Source organism: Tamandua tetradactyla, chromosome 12, assembly GCF_023851605.1.
Source record: "Tamandua tetradactyla isolate mTamTet1 chromosome 12, mTamTet1.pri, whole genome shotgun sequence".
NCBI classification, from domain to species: Eukaryota; Metazoa; Chordata; class Mammalia; order Pilosa; family Myrmecophagidae; genus Tamandua; species Tamandua tetradactyla.
This window is the reverse complement of record NC_135338.1, coordinates 51194292-51213424: the sequence shown is the minus strand read 5'-3', so window position 1 is coordinate 51213424 and position 19133 is coordinate 51194292. Positions and strand designations below refer to the sequence as shown.

Below are 19133 nucleotides of genomic sequence, written 5' to 3'. Positions count from 1 at the left end.
TCATCTGCAGAGCTGGGCCCAAGAGAGAGAAAGGTGATGCCCTCTCTTGTCACTTCTATTTAATTTGTATTATAGGTTCCAGGAAGGAAAATTTGGCATGAAGAAGGAATAAAAGTAGATTGGAAAGGAAGCAGTAAAGCTGTCTCTGTTTGCAGCTGACATGCTTTGACATCTATAAAATCCTAAGGAAACCAATATGCAGAGAAGCTATTAGAACTCATAAACAAGTTCAACAAGGTTATAGGATAAAAGATCAATATTCAAAGATCATTTGTATTTTTATACACTAGCAATGAGCAAACTGAAAGTGAAATTAAGAAAACAAATCCATTTGAAATAGCATGAAAAATAATAGGAACAGATTTAACAAAAGAAATGCAAAACTGAAAAATACAAAACATTGTTTAAGACCTAAATAAATGGGAAGACATCTTTTGTTCATTCATAAAGTGACTTAATATTAAGATAGCAAAACTCCCCAAATTGATCTAGAAAATCAACCAAATCACTGTCAAAATCTCAGCTCCCTCATTTGCAGAAATTGAGAAGCTGATCCAAAAGTTAATACAGAAATTCGAGAGAACTAGAAGAGCCAAAACAATCTTGAAAAAAGAAGAATGAAGTTGAAGGACGTACTTTCCCATCTCAAAACTTGCTACAAAACCACAGTAATCAAGACAGTGCACATAGTATTTCTGAAAAAGATGGCAGAAAAAAATATTATATAATCAAACAAAAATTCAGCCAAGTAAAAATTTATTGAGCGTTTGCTGTGTACTATGCTGAACGTTCTGTTCATTCTTTATCTCATGTAATCCACAGTACTACTCTAAGAGAAAAGTCGTATTGCCATCTTCCTTTTACACATGAGAAAACTAAGGTTTAGAAAGACTGTGACATGCCCAAAGCAGTGAAGCTGGGTTTTGAGCCCAGAATGGCAGCCTGACTCCAGTTTACTTTATACTGCAGATCTGAATTTGCTGACTGACATTTCATGTGTTCCAAGGAAAACAGAAAATGGCATGACAAATCCCAGTAGATTTATTAGGCTTCAGGGAAAAAAGAATTGCTCTTTACAGATCATTTACAGGTAGAACAGTTAAGCTGGCCTCTGAGTTCTCCATAGCAACTTTAAATGACAGAAGACTATGGAGTATCATCTGCTGTGTTCTGAGGGAGAAAAAGTGTGAAATCCAAAAATGTCTCTCAGGAGTAGAGGCAAGAGACAGACATTCTTTAACATCAAGAATTCAGGGGATATTACATCCATGAGTTCTTTTAACAACATTCTACCAATCAAAGATGAATCAAAATAAGGAATTCAAGAAACGATGAATGCATTTTAACATAGAACTGATGCAAAACAATTATGTAGAATGTAACTGTTAGGTACCTGGGCAGTGTAAAGATAGTAATATAACAAAAATGGGAGGCTGAAGGAGATGTCAAAGTAGAAGATAGTATGACTGTGTTAATTTATTCATCTTAATGAATCAGCTGCTGTATAAAGTTGAAATATGTAGGTAAAATAATGACATCTTTATATATACATACACACATATAAATACAACATTTGAGAGATCTTTTGTGAACTCTGTGTAAAAAAATCATTTTTCTGAAGCTGAGTGATAACTTTGCTTACATTTTAGTTTTTTCTGTTAAATATAACTAAAATTAAATGTAATAACCTAAATTTGAAACCAGCATATATAACATGATCTCTCTTTTTTTTTTTGGGTAGGCACCAGGAATCAAAACATGTCTCCAGCATGGCATATAACGTGATCTCTTATTCTTATTATTTTTTTTTTTTGGTAAAATGATTTTTATCTTTCTTTTCTTTTTAATGCAAATGTACAAAGAGATATTTGGATTGTTGTTCAGCAAATGTTAAATGTTGCTGTTTCTGTATAGTGAAATTTTGGATTGACTTAAAAAATGTTTTTATTGTGCTGATTTGTTTTTGCTTTAAAGTAATCATGACTTTTTTTTTTTTAATTAAAAGCTATTTTGAAAAGAAAATGAATGGCAATTTTTCAGTTTTAGTGATGAACCTACAAATGGAGAGGTCAAGGAAATAGTTGGATATATGAGTCTGGGGTTCGCAGAGAAAGTCTGGGTTACAGACATAAATTTGGGAGTTTTCAGCCTATAGATGATTTTTAAAGCCCATAGCAATGGATGAATTCATCTAGAGAGAGATTTAGGAGAGAAAGGAAAAGTGTCCAGCACAGCACTCTGTGCATCTCCAACACTTGGGGGATGGGTACAGAGCAGTGGAAAATTGAGTTTCCAGAGGCAGGAGGAAAACCAGGAGGGTGTGGGTGGTGCAGAGCCGAACGCTAAGTTGTGAAGGAGCCAGGTGTCTTTTGATAAGATGCTGGCACATGGTTCAAATGCAAAGATTGCCCATCTAGATTTCACTCCTCAAACACTTGTTTGCTGTGTGCCTTTTACTTTTCAGTTTCTCAAGTTCATGGATTAGAAAATCAGCAATTGCTTCGACTCCATTTAGAGAGCACTTTCCAGACCTCTAGAACATTTGAGGTTTGGTTAACAACTGGGTCTTTTGAAGAGCTGCTGACTTTCAGCAAATGATAAAAGCATGTTTGGAGAATACTTACATGGTTTATAAATGGGCCAAAGTACGTTGTATTTGATTAATACTTTATTGGATTTTGGAGTTTAAAGAGAGTAGTCTCTATAATAGCAAATCTGTGTTTATACTTCACTACAACCCACTCAACTGGCAAGTATTTCTCTTGATTAGTTGGCAGTCTTTCTTACAAGGGTAAAAACTTAAACCTTGGAAACCTTGTTGTCTATTAAGCTAGTTTAACAGACAAATTTTGGGAGAAAGTGAACTGAGGTTGTTCTCCTCAGCTCTCCCTTGAGAGTAGATGACTGCTGCTTAGTTCACAAGCTTCAGCTTATAGTATAGTGATTTTACCCGTTCTGGTTAATTCCAGGGCCATTGTTGATCAGGCGATTCTTGGCTTTTGGTGAAGCTCATCAAGCTCATGTCAGTGGCCTCAACCATTGGTAGCTGATGATTATTTCTGCCCTTTGCTGAGACCTGTTCCTGTGTCACTCAGCCTCTTTGTCAATATACTGCTATACCTCTAATGCTTCTCCTGTTACCATCCACCCATCAGCATCTCACTCCACAGCAGTCAGTGCCAGGAAGGCTCTACATGGCCCAGGTCTCTTGGTAGCTCCCTATGAGAAACCACTCTCTAGACTTTTCTAGTACTTTAGCTTCTACACCTGTGTCTGTACACTGATGTTTGCCTTAGGAAGTTGGGTTTTCAAGTTGCATAGTACATTTAGAGATAGAGTTTGAAGGAAGTGGCCTTGGATGTGCATCTGATTAGTTTTCCGATTTTCTCCCCTTCTAGGTAATACTTACTAATATTCAAAACAGAAGCCCTAAGCCTGGCCCTGCTCCCCACGATCAAGAACTAGGTTTTTTCCTAGAAACAGGACTTCAGAGAGCCCATGTCCTCTATTTCAAAAATGGGTAAGCCTTCTTCATTTTTTAATCCACTTCCTAAAGAAGGAAAATAGAAAGACTTACGATGCTATCTCAGTTTAGTTATTATAATAAATAAGCAATTTTAAATATAAAGTGAAATTGTAGGGTTTTTTGTTGTTTGGTTTTTTTTTTTTCTTTGAGAATGAACATAGGCTCTTTTTTTTCTCTTCTTGTCTCTTCTTCATGGGGCTCTCTTGATTTCCTATGAGATTTGGAGGTGGGAGAAAGGGATAGAGTCAGAGGCCTAAGTGAGTGTGAGTCACAAGGATAGAGAACCAAGACCAGATAAGAAGGTTGGGATTGAGATGGGAGCCATATTCTAGTGATTCCCTTCCTCAGTGGAAATGGAACCACGCAGGCCTCAGTTTGTTGGGGGGATGTTAATGAATTAGAAAATGACACACAGGACTGTCTACCTTTCAATGGCCAATCAGCACACAGAATTGAATTTGCCAATTCTCAGACAGTTTTTATGAAAGTGAGTGTAATTACAATGCCACACAAGAATATTTTCTAGTTGAGTTGCCTTTGAAAAGGGTTTAAGGCTTAAGAACCTGAGTGTAAGAGATAGTTCTGTAAAGCATTTGATATTTGTTTCCCTTTTTGTGTTGCTTTTCTGAGAAATGCAATGATTGTGTTCCAAATCTCTTCAGTTGTCCCTTGTTTTGACATTGTGCTGCAGGATAGATGTGCATGAAGACAAACAGTAGGTATCTGGTTCCTCTGTAACTCCTCCTGGGCTCAGCATGGGAGTTCCCTAGAGGCCTGTTTCCCTTCCTCTAGGAATAGTTAAACAGTGCTTTGAAAGGCAGAGGGACATGAGTCCCAGCCTTTGGAAAATGAACAAAGGAGTTGCTCCCTTTTCATTTTCAAGAGTTTCAAACCTTGGGGCACAGCTCATGGAAAGTGTGATTTCATGGTGGCCAAGAGTCACATGCATCCTTTTGCCATTTATTGAGAGTAAATTCTTATTTTCCAAATTTTATTAAACTGTTTGTGGGAGAAGGCCTGCTTTGGCCGCACAAAAGGCCACAGTAAACACCCAGTGTTTGGAATGTATTGGAGGCTTTGACAAGAAGATGTTATCTGAGTTTGATCTCATCTGCCACTGATTGAGATTGTACAATGATGCATGTCCTCTAAACTGAGATTTAAGTTCCATTTTCTTTGCTGTTGCAAATAGCAACATTGTCTAGTGATCTGTTTTTTCTACCTTTTCACAATAAATGGTGGTTATCACAGAAGAACCCAAGTTCTTGCTTTCCTTCTCTCTAACCTGTGAGCATATGTGCTTGATATGGAAATCCAGAGACAGGAATTAATTCCTTTGGGGCTCCCAGGGATGACAAACCAATCATGTTCATTGAAAATGTTGTATGTGAGATTGATAATGATAGGTTGAATAACTTATTTTCATTTTTGAAGCCTCTTTGCTGGGAGTAGAAGAAGCAGCGCTTTGGGGCTCTGATCTCCTCCCTAAAATGTTGACTGCCCATTGGAATCCAACTCAAAAATAATAATGATGATGAGAGATTTGCCCTGGATGATGGATTGCATGACAGAGATTGCTTACCAACTCATTGATGTAGCCTAAAGGACTGCTTAACTTTGAAGTCTTTCCTCCTCTTTTTTTGTCCTCTTGTTCTTCTCTATGTGTTCTAAAGACTAGTGATGATATTGGGACAGGTATCTTGTTGTTCTCTGTTTGCTGCAGTGTTCTAAGCGCTGGGATTCTGCAACAATAACTAGAGACTACTTTGGGGTAGGTGGTGGTGAATGCTGAGTTGAGAACACAAAATGTGGATGAAAGGGAAAAAACAGTTTGTGGTTTTGGACATGCTAAATGGCAGGGGTCATTTGTCAGTGGACATCTACAGCCAGTATCTCTGTGGAGCAGGCAGGGACAGAATAGAGGCAGCTGCTATCCCTAAGCACCTGTGGCTTCCCGTAGTTTCAGCTTCTGATATATTTGCTCCTTTCTTCACTTCTTTTTGTTTTTCTGCATTTTTTCTTATTTGTACCTGGAAGGATACCATGGCAGCATTTGATCAATTTTCAGTGGTAGAAATGGATTATAGAAGAGTTTGGCAATAAGAGATGGAAACTGATAAGGCATATCTTTTCCTTTAGAAATATACTTGAACATATATCAGCTTTTTGGTTATCCCAAATCTCCAAGGACTTACTGACTTATAGTAACTATTATTATTGTTTTATAACTCTTCCATTATTCCCAGGAGTAATTACCTAAGTGGTCATCTGTCTCAGAAAGAACCTGGCCCGAGGACCAGCCCATGGGCCCTCCTAATCCCTTAGATCAGAATACTTTTCTGCTTACCAAAAAAGCACAGGAGAGTCTAAACTTGGAAAGGTGATGTGTGACCTTGGTGTCAGGTTTCTGACTTTAGTCCTCCAGTGCCACTGCAGGGGAAATGCTCTCACTCTGTGGGGAGGGGCTTGATGGACCCTTAGGTAGTGGCTTTGTCCACCCTCTGCCTTTCTGTGAGGAAGCACTTGGCCCTAAGAAGAGAGGTTGCCAGAGGATGGCTCCCAGTCTCTGATGATTTGCTTTTCTCATGTCTCATCTATATCAAGTTACCAAATATCTATTTCTTCTGCTCTTCCTCATCCCCCTCTTCTTCCCTCTCCTATATCTCCTTTTGCTCTCCTTCCCTCTTCTTCTTCTCACCCTCCTCCTCCTCCCTTCCCCTGTTTCCTTCAACCCACTCTCTCCTTCTTTCCCCCACCCCTTCTTTCACCTCCCTCTTTCCTCCTTAGTTGCACTCTAAGTGTGTAACATCCCCTATGCCTCAGCCCTAAGATTCCCTGAGTATGATCTGACATGGATGCACCCACATCTGTTTCACATCTATTTCTCTCCTCCCTCTGGGTGGCAGCAGCAAGCCCAGGAATGTTGGAAAAACTCTTGTTAAGGCTACATAGTAGGTGAAATCATAGAGTGTTAGCCTCAGAAAGCCAGGATTGCTGCCTCTGAGAGTTTGGGGAGTCGCCCTACCCAGGGCAGAGACTTCAAATGAGTGTGGCAATAAGGGCGTTTGCGTCAGAGGACCTGGATTTGGAAACAGCTCTTTTCTCCTTTAGTCTCAGTTTCTTTATCTGTAAAATAGGGTCAATAACACCTATTTCTGAGCTCGGGTGAAGAACAAATAAGAAAATGCCTGTGGAAGCACCTCGTAGAGTGTCAGGCAGACAGACAGCAAAGGGTAAATTGTCATTTCCAGTGATGAGGATTTCTGGCTGACTTACCAGCTGAAAGTGGCACCAGATTCAGGACAGACTCCAATTACAGTGGAAATTCATAGAGAAGTATGTGTCCCTTATTGTATTGCCGAGTCTCACACCACCAGGGTTTCTGAGGAAATGCAGTTATTTATGAAAACTGCTTATTGAATTAGCTGCTGGTTTAGGTGGGCTTTGCTCCAGAGGGGTAGCAGTTAGCTTGGATAATACTTAATAACTGATTGTGCCTTGAGTTGTCTGGGGAGAGGAGGCGGGGCTGTTGGGTCTGAGTGCAGCAGCCTCTGGCACCCAACCGCGGAGGCACAGCCTGCAACAGAGGAACTGCCTCAATCTTGAGTTGCTGCAGTCAGACTCGCCATACACAAAGGGTAGCAAAGACATTTAAGTAACTTTGCTTATCAGCCATGTCACGTGTACTGAGTGAGCAAAATGGCCACTAGTGTGTGTTTTCCATGGCTCTGAAGTGGCTTTATTTTTAGGAGCATGGAGTTGACTTGAAGCAAGGAGGCAGATGACGAATCAGCCACCCCTGGAAGATGTGCCTCTTGTCTTGTATGGTTTCCTAGAGTGCATCACTGGATTCGGTTTGGAGGTCCTGACCCAGAGAAGGTGGGAAGTGGGAAGTGAGGCAGGAATGGTTCAGGCTTTGGTCTCCCCTGACGTACTTGCAGTCAAGCCAGGGAATAAAGTGGTTTGGAGGTTCTGTTATAATAGACAGAGACCATACTTACCAGAATGCTCTGGCTTAAAAAGTTTTTAAACTCTCCCAATAATCATGTTTAGCCCTGCTCAGTGTAGGGTCCAGAATTGGAAGGTAGAAGGGACTCTGAGGGCCTTCAGTGTCCCATAGGCTGTCTAGGGTGTCCCCCTGGATTTACTGCCTCAGAGACTTCAGACTCCAGGGGCAGCTGGCCAACTCCCCCAGGTCGTTTGAGCTGATTGTGGGGAGGCTGCCCCCTGGGAGTGAAGGACTTTGCTCTTCAAATGCGGTGACGTAATAGATCATCCAGACACATTTTTTTTTTTACATGGGCAGGTATCAGGACTCGAACCTAGGTCTCCGGCATGACAAGCAAAAACTCTGAGCCAACATGACCCCAGACAGTTTTTACTAAGCATTTAATAAATATCTGCTTTCTGTTCATGACACTCTTCAAGAATTCGGAGATTAAAAAGAAATGGGCCTAGCCCTCTGACAAAGGAGGAGAAAAGAAGAAAGAAAGAGTAAGGCATGAACATACATAACCTAAATATAGGTTATAATGCAGTAGTATAAAAGTATAAAGAAACAACAAAAGAACATCTACCCACTTTAAATCAGTTGAAATCTTCAGGTCCATTTGTTCATTTATTCAGTAAGGTCGTTTATTCTTTCCTCTAACAAGGATGGATTGCAGACTTACGAGGTGCCACCCTGGATGAGGAGTGATAAAGAAGAGGTACAAAGCCCCTGTCCTCATAGAGCTTAGAGTCCCATGGAAATTGGGAATTATAACAAACAGTTTGGTAAATTTTGTGACAGGAGAAGTCCAGGTTTCCATAGGAGCAGATAGGAAGTCTGCCATGCTGGGATGGCCACCTGAGTTGTAAAGGCAAGTGAAGCTTTGGTGAAGTGGACTTATATATCAGCCTCTCGGCACAGGATCTGGCATGCAGTAGGTGTGTTTGATGAGTCATCCAACAAGTATTTATGAGTTCTTCTCTGTGCCACGTGCTGTGCTCAGCACTGGTACACACTGGTGAAAGTAAGAGATGTAGGCCAGGCTCTCATGGAAGATACAATCCAGTGAGGGAAACAGATAATAAACAAGTAAACCAATGTATATAATTGCAAATTATGGTAAGTGCTAGGAAATGAATGGGTGCAGGAAAAGAAAATAATGGAGGCCTCTTCTTAGAGTAGTCAGGCTAAGCTTCTTGAAGGGGTGACATTGAAAATAAGACGTAATGGATGAGAAGGAGCTACTCATGCCAAAAGCAGGGGAAAGAATATTCCAAGCAGAGGGCCCAGCGTGTGCAAAAGTCCTGATCCAGAAAAGAGCTTGATATGTTCAGGAATCTGAAAGGAGTCCAGTGTGCCTAGAGCAGAGTAGGAGGGGGGATATCATGACACTCTTGGTCTTACTTACCCTGGAGAAGGCAGGTCTACATTCAGTGACAGCATTCAGTGAGGGAGTGGAGTTTGCGCAAAGAAAAGTTCCCAAGCCACCAAAAGAAAGGGGAGGTGATGATAGGTATTCAAGACATGAAATACCCACCTCAGAGTTGACTGTGGTAGAGACCAAGAGAAGTAGACGGATTTGAGATCTATGTTAGACCTATTGATGTCCAGACTAGCTGATGAATTGGATTTGGAGCAGTGTTAAAGGAAACAGGAATGAAAGCTGACTCCTCAGTTTCAGTCTTGAGGAATTGATTGGATGGGGAGGGAACAAGGAGAAAATCAGATTTGGGGAGGGGAGAATCAAGAGTTTGCCTTTGGACATGTTATATTTGAGATGCCTAGAAAGATATGAGCACATATCTAGAAGGGAGGTTTGGGCTTGATTATAAATTGGGAATTTCAGCATGTCCATTATATTTAAAGTCCTGACATTTCAACATGTTATATGTAAAGCCCTGGGGATGGGATGAGATCAACGAGAGACTGAAGTTGGATAGAGGAGCTACCAGAGGTAGCAGTAGGAGGGAAACCATGAGTGTGTGTCCTCAGTAAAGCCAAAAATTTGAAAGTGTGTTGAGAAGAAGGAAATGATCATCTCTGGTGAATGTTGCTGAGATGTTAAGAAGGGAACCAAAAAGTGTGAACATTTTGAATTAGTGAACATGGAAAATAATTGTGACCTTCGAAAGACTTTTGTTGCAATGGCAGAAGCTAGATTGGGGAGGGTAAGGAGCAAATGGTTCAGGAGAAAGTAGAGGTATTTTCTGTAGGCTACTCTTCAATAAGTTTTACTTCCCTTTCCCTTTCCTTTTCCAAGGTAGATTTTGTGCAGGAAAGATGGATGGGAGGAAGATGGTGGGAGATTTAAATACTTAAATACCATGCTGAGGAATGAGGAATTCATTCTTCAGGTGTGAAGAAGCTATTGACTTGCGAGGGTGAGGTTTTAGGAAAGGTCAAGAACAGTTATATTAACTTCTGGTCCCAACTACAATGCAATGCTGACTCTTAAGTACCTGGAGTTAGGCTAGACTTCTCGGGTTGAGAGTACAGTCCCACAAGACTGCTCTCACCTCAGACATAAGCTACAGATTCAGGGGTTTTGCTGGCCACCTGCATTTCTGACCAACTGGCTGCAAATTCAGGGGTTCCTACTATCCCTCAGGTTTGATAATTCACTGGAACGAGTTATAAAACTCACTGAAAACACTGTAGTTATTATGATTATAGTTTTATGATAGCAAAAGGATACAAATAAGATGGAACCAAAAGAAGAAATGTATAGGGTGAGTTCTGGGAGGCTTCCATACAAAGCTTCCATGTCATCTCCTGGTGGAGTCAGAGTGTACCACCCTCTTGGGAGGGATGGTAGAGAAACCATGGTAGGTAATCAGGTTACAGTTAGGTAAGTGCATCCAAACTTTGGTGTCCAGAGTTTTTGTTGGGATATTATTTATGTAGGTATGATTGAGTGAATCAGTGCCCACATGATTGAACTCAATCTCCATGCCCCTGCCCCTCTCTGGAGGTTGATTTTAGTGGTATGGCCAGCCCCCCACCCTAGGCTACCAGCCTAAGTCATTATGTGTGAGCATAAACTGCCAGGTATGTTAATATGATCAACACGAATAATAAAAGACTCTCCTATCATGGTAAATTTCAAATAATTAGAGGCTATTACCCAGGAACCAGGACAAGACCAGCCAAATTCCTTATTATGCAACAACAAGGCAGCTTATTTAGAGAGTCTAGTGCCAGGAGAGTAATGTCCACCATTTCAATCATGTGGTCATTGATTTTGTTTAAATGTGTACTAGGTCTTGCTCATCCCTTCATGCCATCAAAACTTTAGTTTGGAAACAACAGGGTGTTTGTCAGTTTTAATTACGAAACTCTAAGGCCACCCTCTTCAGTGATGGATTATGGGAAATGAATTATGGGGAGTAGATAATTGCTTTCATTGTACAAATGAAATACACTTAATAAGCATTAGAATCCTGTGCTGTCTGGAAGCTTTATCAGCATTTAACAAGATAAACGCATCCATATTGGTTCTGTCCTTGGCTTCAGAAGAATGGAGGTCATTTTTGGCTTCCAAAGGTGGGGTGGGTGGATTAGTGAATAATTGGCTGTGTTTGACTGCATCCCACAAAAGTCCCTCTGATGGGGGGGGGGGGTGTGTGTGAACATGGCTACAAACATAAAGTGAAATGGAGATGTTTGAATTTTGGAAACTTGCCCTGATGTAGAGGCTGGGGTATTGTCCCTGTTTATTACCTTAGCCCCTAGCACTTTAAGGGCTTTCACTTGTGAAACCAAGGAGTAGAGAATTTTAAATAATCCAAACAAGAAATCTGAATTCTAGTCCCAGCTCTACCACTGAGGGACTCTGACGTTGACCAAACCTCTTAACTTCTATAACCTCCTATTTTTCATTTGTAAATTGAAGGCGTTACCTAGTCCTGGCACCATGGGGATCAACAATGCCATCCTGACCAAAAGGGGGAAAAGAAGTGTAACAAATAAGGTATCAGTGGCTGAAAGAGTTCAGATAGAGTTGAGAGGCTACACTGGAAGTTACTCTTATGCACGCATGCCTGTTAGACATTGCTACCTATCATAACTTGCCAAACCCAACCAAAACCATTCCTGCCAATCCTAAAGAACACTTAGGGCAATGTATAAGATTCTACAGAAGTTCCATGCACTAGGGTAACTCTCCAAAACCTACAACCTCCAGATGGATCCCTGGATCAGATAAGTCCTGAAATGCAGAGGGACCAACCCTTCTAGAACATCGACTAGTTCCATTCCCCAACCCATATTATCGACAGCCCCTTCCAACATGAAAAAGTTAGAAAGGGCATAGCCCAAATACCCCTAAAGAGTGGGAGAAAGATCAAAGGTAATGGTGGAGCTATATAGAGAACGTTGGGTTTAACAAATGAATATGAGGGCTGAATCATTATAATGGTGATATATCTTTTAGTCTCCAGTACCTTAGAGCAACTAGAAATAAAATTTTTTAAAAATTGTGGAATTGTAATGCATAACAAACTCTAAAATCTATTCTACAACTAATTGTTGTGATGTGCTTTGAAATTTATTGCTTTTATGTATTTTTGTTACTTAAAGAGAAGGAGGAGTATAACAGAGAAGATAGGATTTAACAAATGAGTATGACTTCTGAATCGTTATATTGATATTTCTGTTGGTTTCCAGTGTCTGGAGCAGCTAGAAGAAAAATTGAAAAATCGTGGAACTGTAACCCATACGAAACTTTAAAATATGTCTTATAACTACTTGTTAAAATGTACTTGGAAATCCATTGTTGCATTGTTGTTTTTTGTTTATTTGTTTGTAATTTGTTATATTTCACAATAAAAAAAATTGAAGGGAAAAAAAAAAGTCCCTCTGCACGTGGTTTTACCTAGCTATATGCCGTCTCTTTAAAGTAGGGTATAATTCCTTTAAAATTTTAGACTTCTATTCAGAAATTAGAATTCCCTTGAAGATGAACTGATGTAAGAGTTTGTTCCAGTTCTTCACATTGGATATTTTTATGGTAGTGATTTTCGATTTTAATGGGGACAGGAGGAGAGAGTCTTCACTTGTTTATTCATTCACTTATGTATCATCCATCAAATATTTGTGTACTAGGAACTAGGGTCTCAACAACAGATGACTCTGTCCTTGCCCTGTGGAATTTCCAGTCCCACAGGAAATAAAGAAATAAAACAAATAATTTCAAATGGACTAAGCCTTAGGAAAGGGGAAGGAGACAATACTATTTATTTTTCACATCAGCCTTTCTCACATTGCAGCTCTTCCTAAAAAGAGATAGTTATGTAATATAGTGTCTAAAAGCTGGAGTTAGCTTAATTTTTCCTTTAGCATTTCCCAGTTATCTCTTGATACAGTTGGAGAATAATCCCCTAGGCATTGCCAAATAAGGCTTTACTCAAATAGCAGCATTTACAGACAAAGGCTTGGATTATGTTCTGGATGAGAGTGGCATGAAAAACAGACATGCAGGAGCATACTGTGTGGTAGGGGGAATTCTGCCCACCTGTTTGGTTTCAGATTATGTGTTATGACATTCACTCATTCTACCTGCATTTATTCAGCACATCCTCTGTCCTGGCATTCTTCAGGGATTGGAAATAAAATGGTGAGCAGCCAGACATGCTTCCTGTTCCCAGAGAGAAATCAGATCTTTATCCTCCTGGATGTATAATGAAACCCTGAGATAGTACTTGGGAGGAAAACATCCATTCCTAGAGAACCCATTTTTAAAAGAAATTGACCCAGATTTTGTGGTCAGGAAGTGTTTTCCTGAGGAAGTGACTCAGCAGAAATCTTGATGATAGGTAGATGCATAGGAGCTAAATAACGGAGAGGTGAGGTGGGCTTGAAGAGGGCATCTTTATTTAGACCTGGAAAGAATCTTCAGAGGCATCTTGTCCAACCAACACGTACTTTCTCTCTGCTGTGTTCTTCTTAGCATCTGTACTCTGTGAACAGCTCCTGCCAGGGATTTTCTGAGTTTCTGCTATATATTCTTTTCATAGGGCTCACTTGGCACTCATCTATTTAGGATATAGAACAGGACCTCAGCTTGCCAGCAGAGTTTCTCTTCCCTGTGAGTAGTCCCCTCAGAAGTCTGTGATGCCATCAAGGAGCTATTCATTGCCCCCCACCCCTCGTCCCTCCAAGTGACAGCTCAGGTGCTAAGGAGAGATTCACACTGAGTAGGTGTGGAGTCTGCCCTGGCTTAAAAGTCTCATGCTTACCGCCACTCCCCCCCCCCACCCCACCCCCCCCGCAAGTGTCAGGGTCTCCCAAGGGCTATACTTGTGAGAGTCATCACAGTCAAGGAAACCCAAAGCTATGAGATATTTATAGTTCCTCTCAATCCAGATGCAAGTTATCAATCAGAGGTCATTTTTTTCATAAGCAGTGTCGCTTAGTAACATAATTGACATTTTATTAGGTTTCCAGGGAACAGAACTAGAAAGTTAGCTTAAGGTCAAATTCTCAAGCAGAAGAGGAAAGGGATTTGTTAACCCTTTGCCCACACTGGATTGATTTTTTTTTTTTTTTTGCTTATTTTATTTCTTTATCCTCTGTTTCCCATCACTAGAATGTAAGCTTCACAAGGGCAAAGGCTTTTAACTTTTTTGTCTGGAGTGGGATCTGTACCTTGACCCATGTCTGGTACAGACATGACCCTTGATTCATGAACTAATGAGTGAATAAACTTCTCATTTTCATTTGAGTTGTCCGTGGCTCCTGGAGGCCTATCTGGCAGTTGTATATTTTCCTTAAAATTAGTTAATGTAACATTATATATTGAGAGCCTATATGTGCCAAGCATTGTGATAACTACTGGGGACATGAGGATGAATAGAACAAATGTGGGCTGGCTTCTTGGAACTTTTGTTGTGCTACTTTTGTTGGCAAAAAGCGGGGAGGTGCTGTGATTATCTAGGTCTCCCTGGATATAATCTTGTTTTGTTAAAAGGGTATGGAGGATGCCAATATCAAATAATTTCCTTGACTTCAGCAAGAAATAGTACGTTTTGTGGGAAGATCACAGGACCTCTGCTTTTCCCCCTATCTCTGAGATTGGAGGGCATTTATAATCATATTGAGTTTATTATAAGAAATCTCTCAAGTAGGCCTTGACAGAGTCACTTATTTTGGGGAAGCTCCTAACTTGGTAGTATTTTGGTGCTTGTGGCCTTCCTTACTTAAGCCTGTTGTGTCCACATCTGGATGAGATTCCAGAGCTCCCACAGCAGGGAAGGGAGTTACTCTCTACCATGGTTTAGTTGTTGAGAACAATTGCTCCCAGAGCCTCCCAGCCTGTATTTTTTTTTTTAAGACGTCAGATATGTATCTCTTTGAGTTGAAACCTCAAGGGTAAATTTCATGCAGGAGCATCTGAGGGTGTTTGTGTATGGCCTTTGTAGGCAGCCCCTTGAGGGACATGTGTGTTGGGAAAGAAGAATCTGTGTCCTGTCTGATCAAGAAGGAAACCAAGTTTCACCCTCTTTGAGCCTGTCAGACAGTGGGGGGCTTTCTTGGTAATTTAGTGTGTTGTAGAGCAGGTCCAGATGTATCTGTCCAGAAGCAGGGTGGATGGGAAGGAGAGTGTAGGGAAAGCATACAGCATCCCTATTTTGGTTCTGGTGCAGAGCAAAGCTCACTACCCTGCCATTTCCTTTTCTTGGCATAAGTGTCAAATGCATTAATATTTTATACCAAGGCAGGAGTAGAGGTGATGGTGGGAGAGAGAGTTGGGAGGTAGCAGTTCTTTTCAAGGGCTATTTCTTATTTTTTTTTAAAAAAAGACATCATTTTTGTCTCCATCCTTTTTTGCAGAGGTACTTTTAGTCAACTCTTAGAGTTGCAGAGACATTGAGCTAAACCCAGGAAGTGGCTGTGACATCTTTAAAGAATTTGTGAATTTTCTTAGGAAATACTAGAGGCTTCTATTAAAAATGAGTAGGGGGGTGCAAGGGTAGTTCAGTGGTAGAATTCTTGCCTGTCATGCAGGAGACCCGGGTTCTATTCCCAGCCCATGCACTTCCCAAACAAGCAAAACAAACAAATGAAAAACCAAACAAACAAACAAAAGTTCAATAAATGGTGCTGCAATAAGGGGATGCGCACATGGAAAAAGAATGAAATGTGACTCATACCATACAGCATACAAAAAAAAGTGAGGAGTCTCCATAAATTGTCTTACAAGTGCCTGTCTTTAATATTTACATAAAGATCTGCAAACCAATAAGGAAATCTACAAAATAATTGTATACTCTCATAGCAAACTCCTGAATTAAATTATAGGATTAAAAACATTTTTTTGTTTTGAAATACTTTCAAATTTACAAGACAGTTACAAAAAGAATACAAACCTCATACAGAGAACTCCAACATATCCCTACCCCTATATGAGATACCTAAGATCTACCAATTTTAACATTTTGCCTCATTTGTTCTTTTTTCTTTTCCTTCTCTTTCTTTCCTTCCTTCTTCCTTCCTTCCTTTCTTCTTTCTTTCTTTTCTTCCCTCCCTCCTTCCCTTCCTCCCTTTCTTTCTTTCATCTATCAGTCTATCCTTCTATTAATTCATTTGCTGAACACTTGAGTGTAGGTTGTATACTTGATGCTCCTTGAACACTTAATACTTTCATATACGTTTCCTAAGAACAAGGATATTCACTTATGTAACCACTTTAAGTATAGGAATCAAGTTCAAGAAATTTAACATTGATATAAAGTTTATAATCTATATTTGAATTTTTTCTTATTTCTTATTATCTCTTTAGTTGCTATTCTTCTTTTTTTAATTGTGGGAGCATATATATAACATAAAGTTTCCCATCTCAAAATTCAAGGGGATTAATCACATACACAATATTGTAGTACCTTCATCACCTTTCATTACTAAAACATTCCCATTTCCTCAAATAGAAATCCTACTCCTATTATACATTAACTTCCCATTCCCCCTGCCCCCTACCCTTTGGCAACCTGTACTCTAATTTCTATCTCTGTGAGCTTGCATATTCTCCAGTATTTTCTTTGTAGTTACCTTGGGGCTTAAATTTAACATCTGTGTTAGCCAGGGTTCTCTAGAGAAAGAGAACCAATAGGAGTTATCTATACATATGAGATTTATAAAGGTGTTTCACACAACTGTGAAAATGGAATAGTCCAAAATCTGTAGGGTAGGCTGTGAAGCCAGTGGCTCTGATGAAGGGTCTGGGTGAACTCTGGAGGAGAGACTAGTTGGCTGAAAAGCACTGAAAGAATCTCTCTTCTCCCTTAAAAGCCTTTAGCTGATTAGATTATCGCATTATGGGAGACATGCCTTAGTTGATTGCATATATAATCAGCCATGGATGCAATTAACTCACTAATGATTTAATACACCAGCCTTCCGGTTTATCAACCAGCCATGAAATATCCTTACAGCCATAGACAGGCTGGTTTTTGCCTGACCAGACAACTGGGCATAATCATTTGGCCAAATTGACACCAGAACCTAATCATCACAACATCCAAAATCTAAAGCAATGTTGTTTGCTTTGATACCAATTTAACTCAATAGTATAAACAAACTATGTTCCTATACACCTCCATCAGCCCACCTTTAAGTAGGTCTTGTTACAGTTACATGTTTATACATTATGAGTCCAAAATCACAGATTAATTATTACATTTTATGCTTTTGCCTTTTAGATCCTATAAAAAGTAAAAAGTAGAGTTCCAAATGAAAAAGACAGCGGAACTGGCATTTATATTTATTTACCCATGTGTTTTGGCTTACTAAAACTGCTAGAATGCAATACACCAGAAATAGGTTGGCTTTTATAAAGGGAATTTATTAAGTTGCAAGTTTACAGTTCTAAGGCCCTAAAAATATCCAAACTAAGGCATCTAGGGAGATTCCTTGACTCAAGAAAGGCCAATGGGCCTGGGACACCTCTGTTAGCTGGGAAGGCACGTGGCTGGCATCAGCTGGTTCTTTGGATTCTGGTTTCAAACATCTTCCCTGTGGGCATTTTCTTTCTGCATTTCCAAACATCCGGGTCTCCTGTGCATCTGCTCTCTCTGCTGGCACTCCAAGCATCTAAGCTTCTTCCAAAATGCTTCCCCTTTTAAGAGGGAATCAAGTAAACTAATCAAGACCCACTTTGAATGGGTGGAGTCACATTTCCATCTAATCAAAAGATGTCACCTACTTGGGTGTCTTACATCTCCATGGAAACAATCCAATCAAAGTTTCCACCCCACAATATTGAATCAGGATTAAAAGAAACATGGTTGCTCCCCCCCCCCGCCTCCCCAAGATTGAATCAGGAAAAAGGACATGGCTTTTCTGGGGTACATAACACCTTCAAACCAGCACACCATGTCATTACCCCCACTGGAGATCTTTATTTCTTCATGGGGCTTTGATCTGTTGTCTGTAGTCCTTTCCTTTCAACCTGCAAAACTCTCTTCAGCATCTCTTCTAGGGCTGGTCTAGTGGCGATGAAGTCTCTCAGCTTTTGTTTATCTGGAAATGTCTTAATCTTGCTGTCATTTTTGTAAGAGTTTTGTTGGATATAGGATTCTTAATTGGCAGATTTGTGCTATCAGCACATTAAATATGTCATCTCACTGCCTTCTTGTCTCCATGGTTTCCGATGAGAAAGTGATACTTAATCTTCTTGATGTTTCCTTGTACATGACAGCTGCTTTCTTGGAGTTTTCAAAATTCTCACTTTATCTTTGCCATTTGACAGTTTGATTATAATATGCCATGATGTGGGCTATTTGGATTTATCCTGTTTGGAGTTTGTTGAGTGTCTTAGATGTATATATTCATATTTTTTGTTAAATTTGGGAAGTTTTCAGTCATTATTCTTTGAATATTCTCTCCATTCCTCTCTCTCGCTCTCTCTTTTTAACCTCTGGGACTCCCATGATGCTTATTTGTATGCTTGATGGTGTCCCACAGGTTCCTTAGGCTCTATTTACTTTTCTTCATTCTATTTTCTTTCTGCTCCTCAGACTGAATGATTTCAATTGTCTTACCTTCAAGTTTTCTAATTCTTTCTTCTGCCAGCTCCAATCTGCTGTTGAATCCCTCTAGGGAATTTTACATTTCTTTTATTGTGGTGTTCAGTTCTATTTGGTTCTTTTTCATAATTTCCACCTCTATTGATATTCTCTTTGTGTTCATCTGTCATTCCCCTGATTTCCTTTAGTTCATTGTCCATGTTTTCCTTTACCTCTTTGACCATATTTAGTGCTATTTTTAAAAAAAGTCTTTCTCTGGTATGTTCCAGTTCTGGTCCTCCTTGCTGATGGATTCTAATGCTTAAATATTCTCCTTCGCCTAGGCCATTGCTTCCTGTTTCCTTTTGTGTTTTATAATCTTTTGTTGAAACCTGGATATTTTGATAAGTTAATGAATGTATCAATGGATTTAGACTCTGAAACATCTGTTCCTTAAGTTTGTATCTGGCTAATGATATGACTGAGCTTTCCTTGAATGCCAGGAGCAAGCCAAATAAAAAGGAGAAGAGGAATAAGGCAAACAGTTTTCCTTTTCTAGTCCTTGTGATTAACCTGTGAGAATGCTGTCCTTCAAGGCTTATGCATAGAATGAATT

At 39.9% G+C, this 19133-nt stretch overlaps 1 protein-coding gene across 4 annotated transcripts in view; it reads left to right on the top strand.

Annotated features, from left to right (window-relative positions):
- Window positions 1–19133, top strand: part of TTC7B (tetratricopeptide repeat domain 7B) — a 315415-nt gene that overhangs the window by 104510 nt on the left and 191772 nt on the right. For all 4 annotated transcript variants that reach the window (XM_077123321.1, XM_077123320.1, XM_077123319.1 and 1 more), the window contains exon 5: window positions 3399–3520. In XM_077123321.1, coding sequence (XP_076979436.1) covers window positions 3399–3520 — 122 coding nt within the window. The remainder of the gene's footprint in view (window positions 1–3398; window positions 3521–19133) is intronic.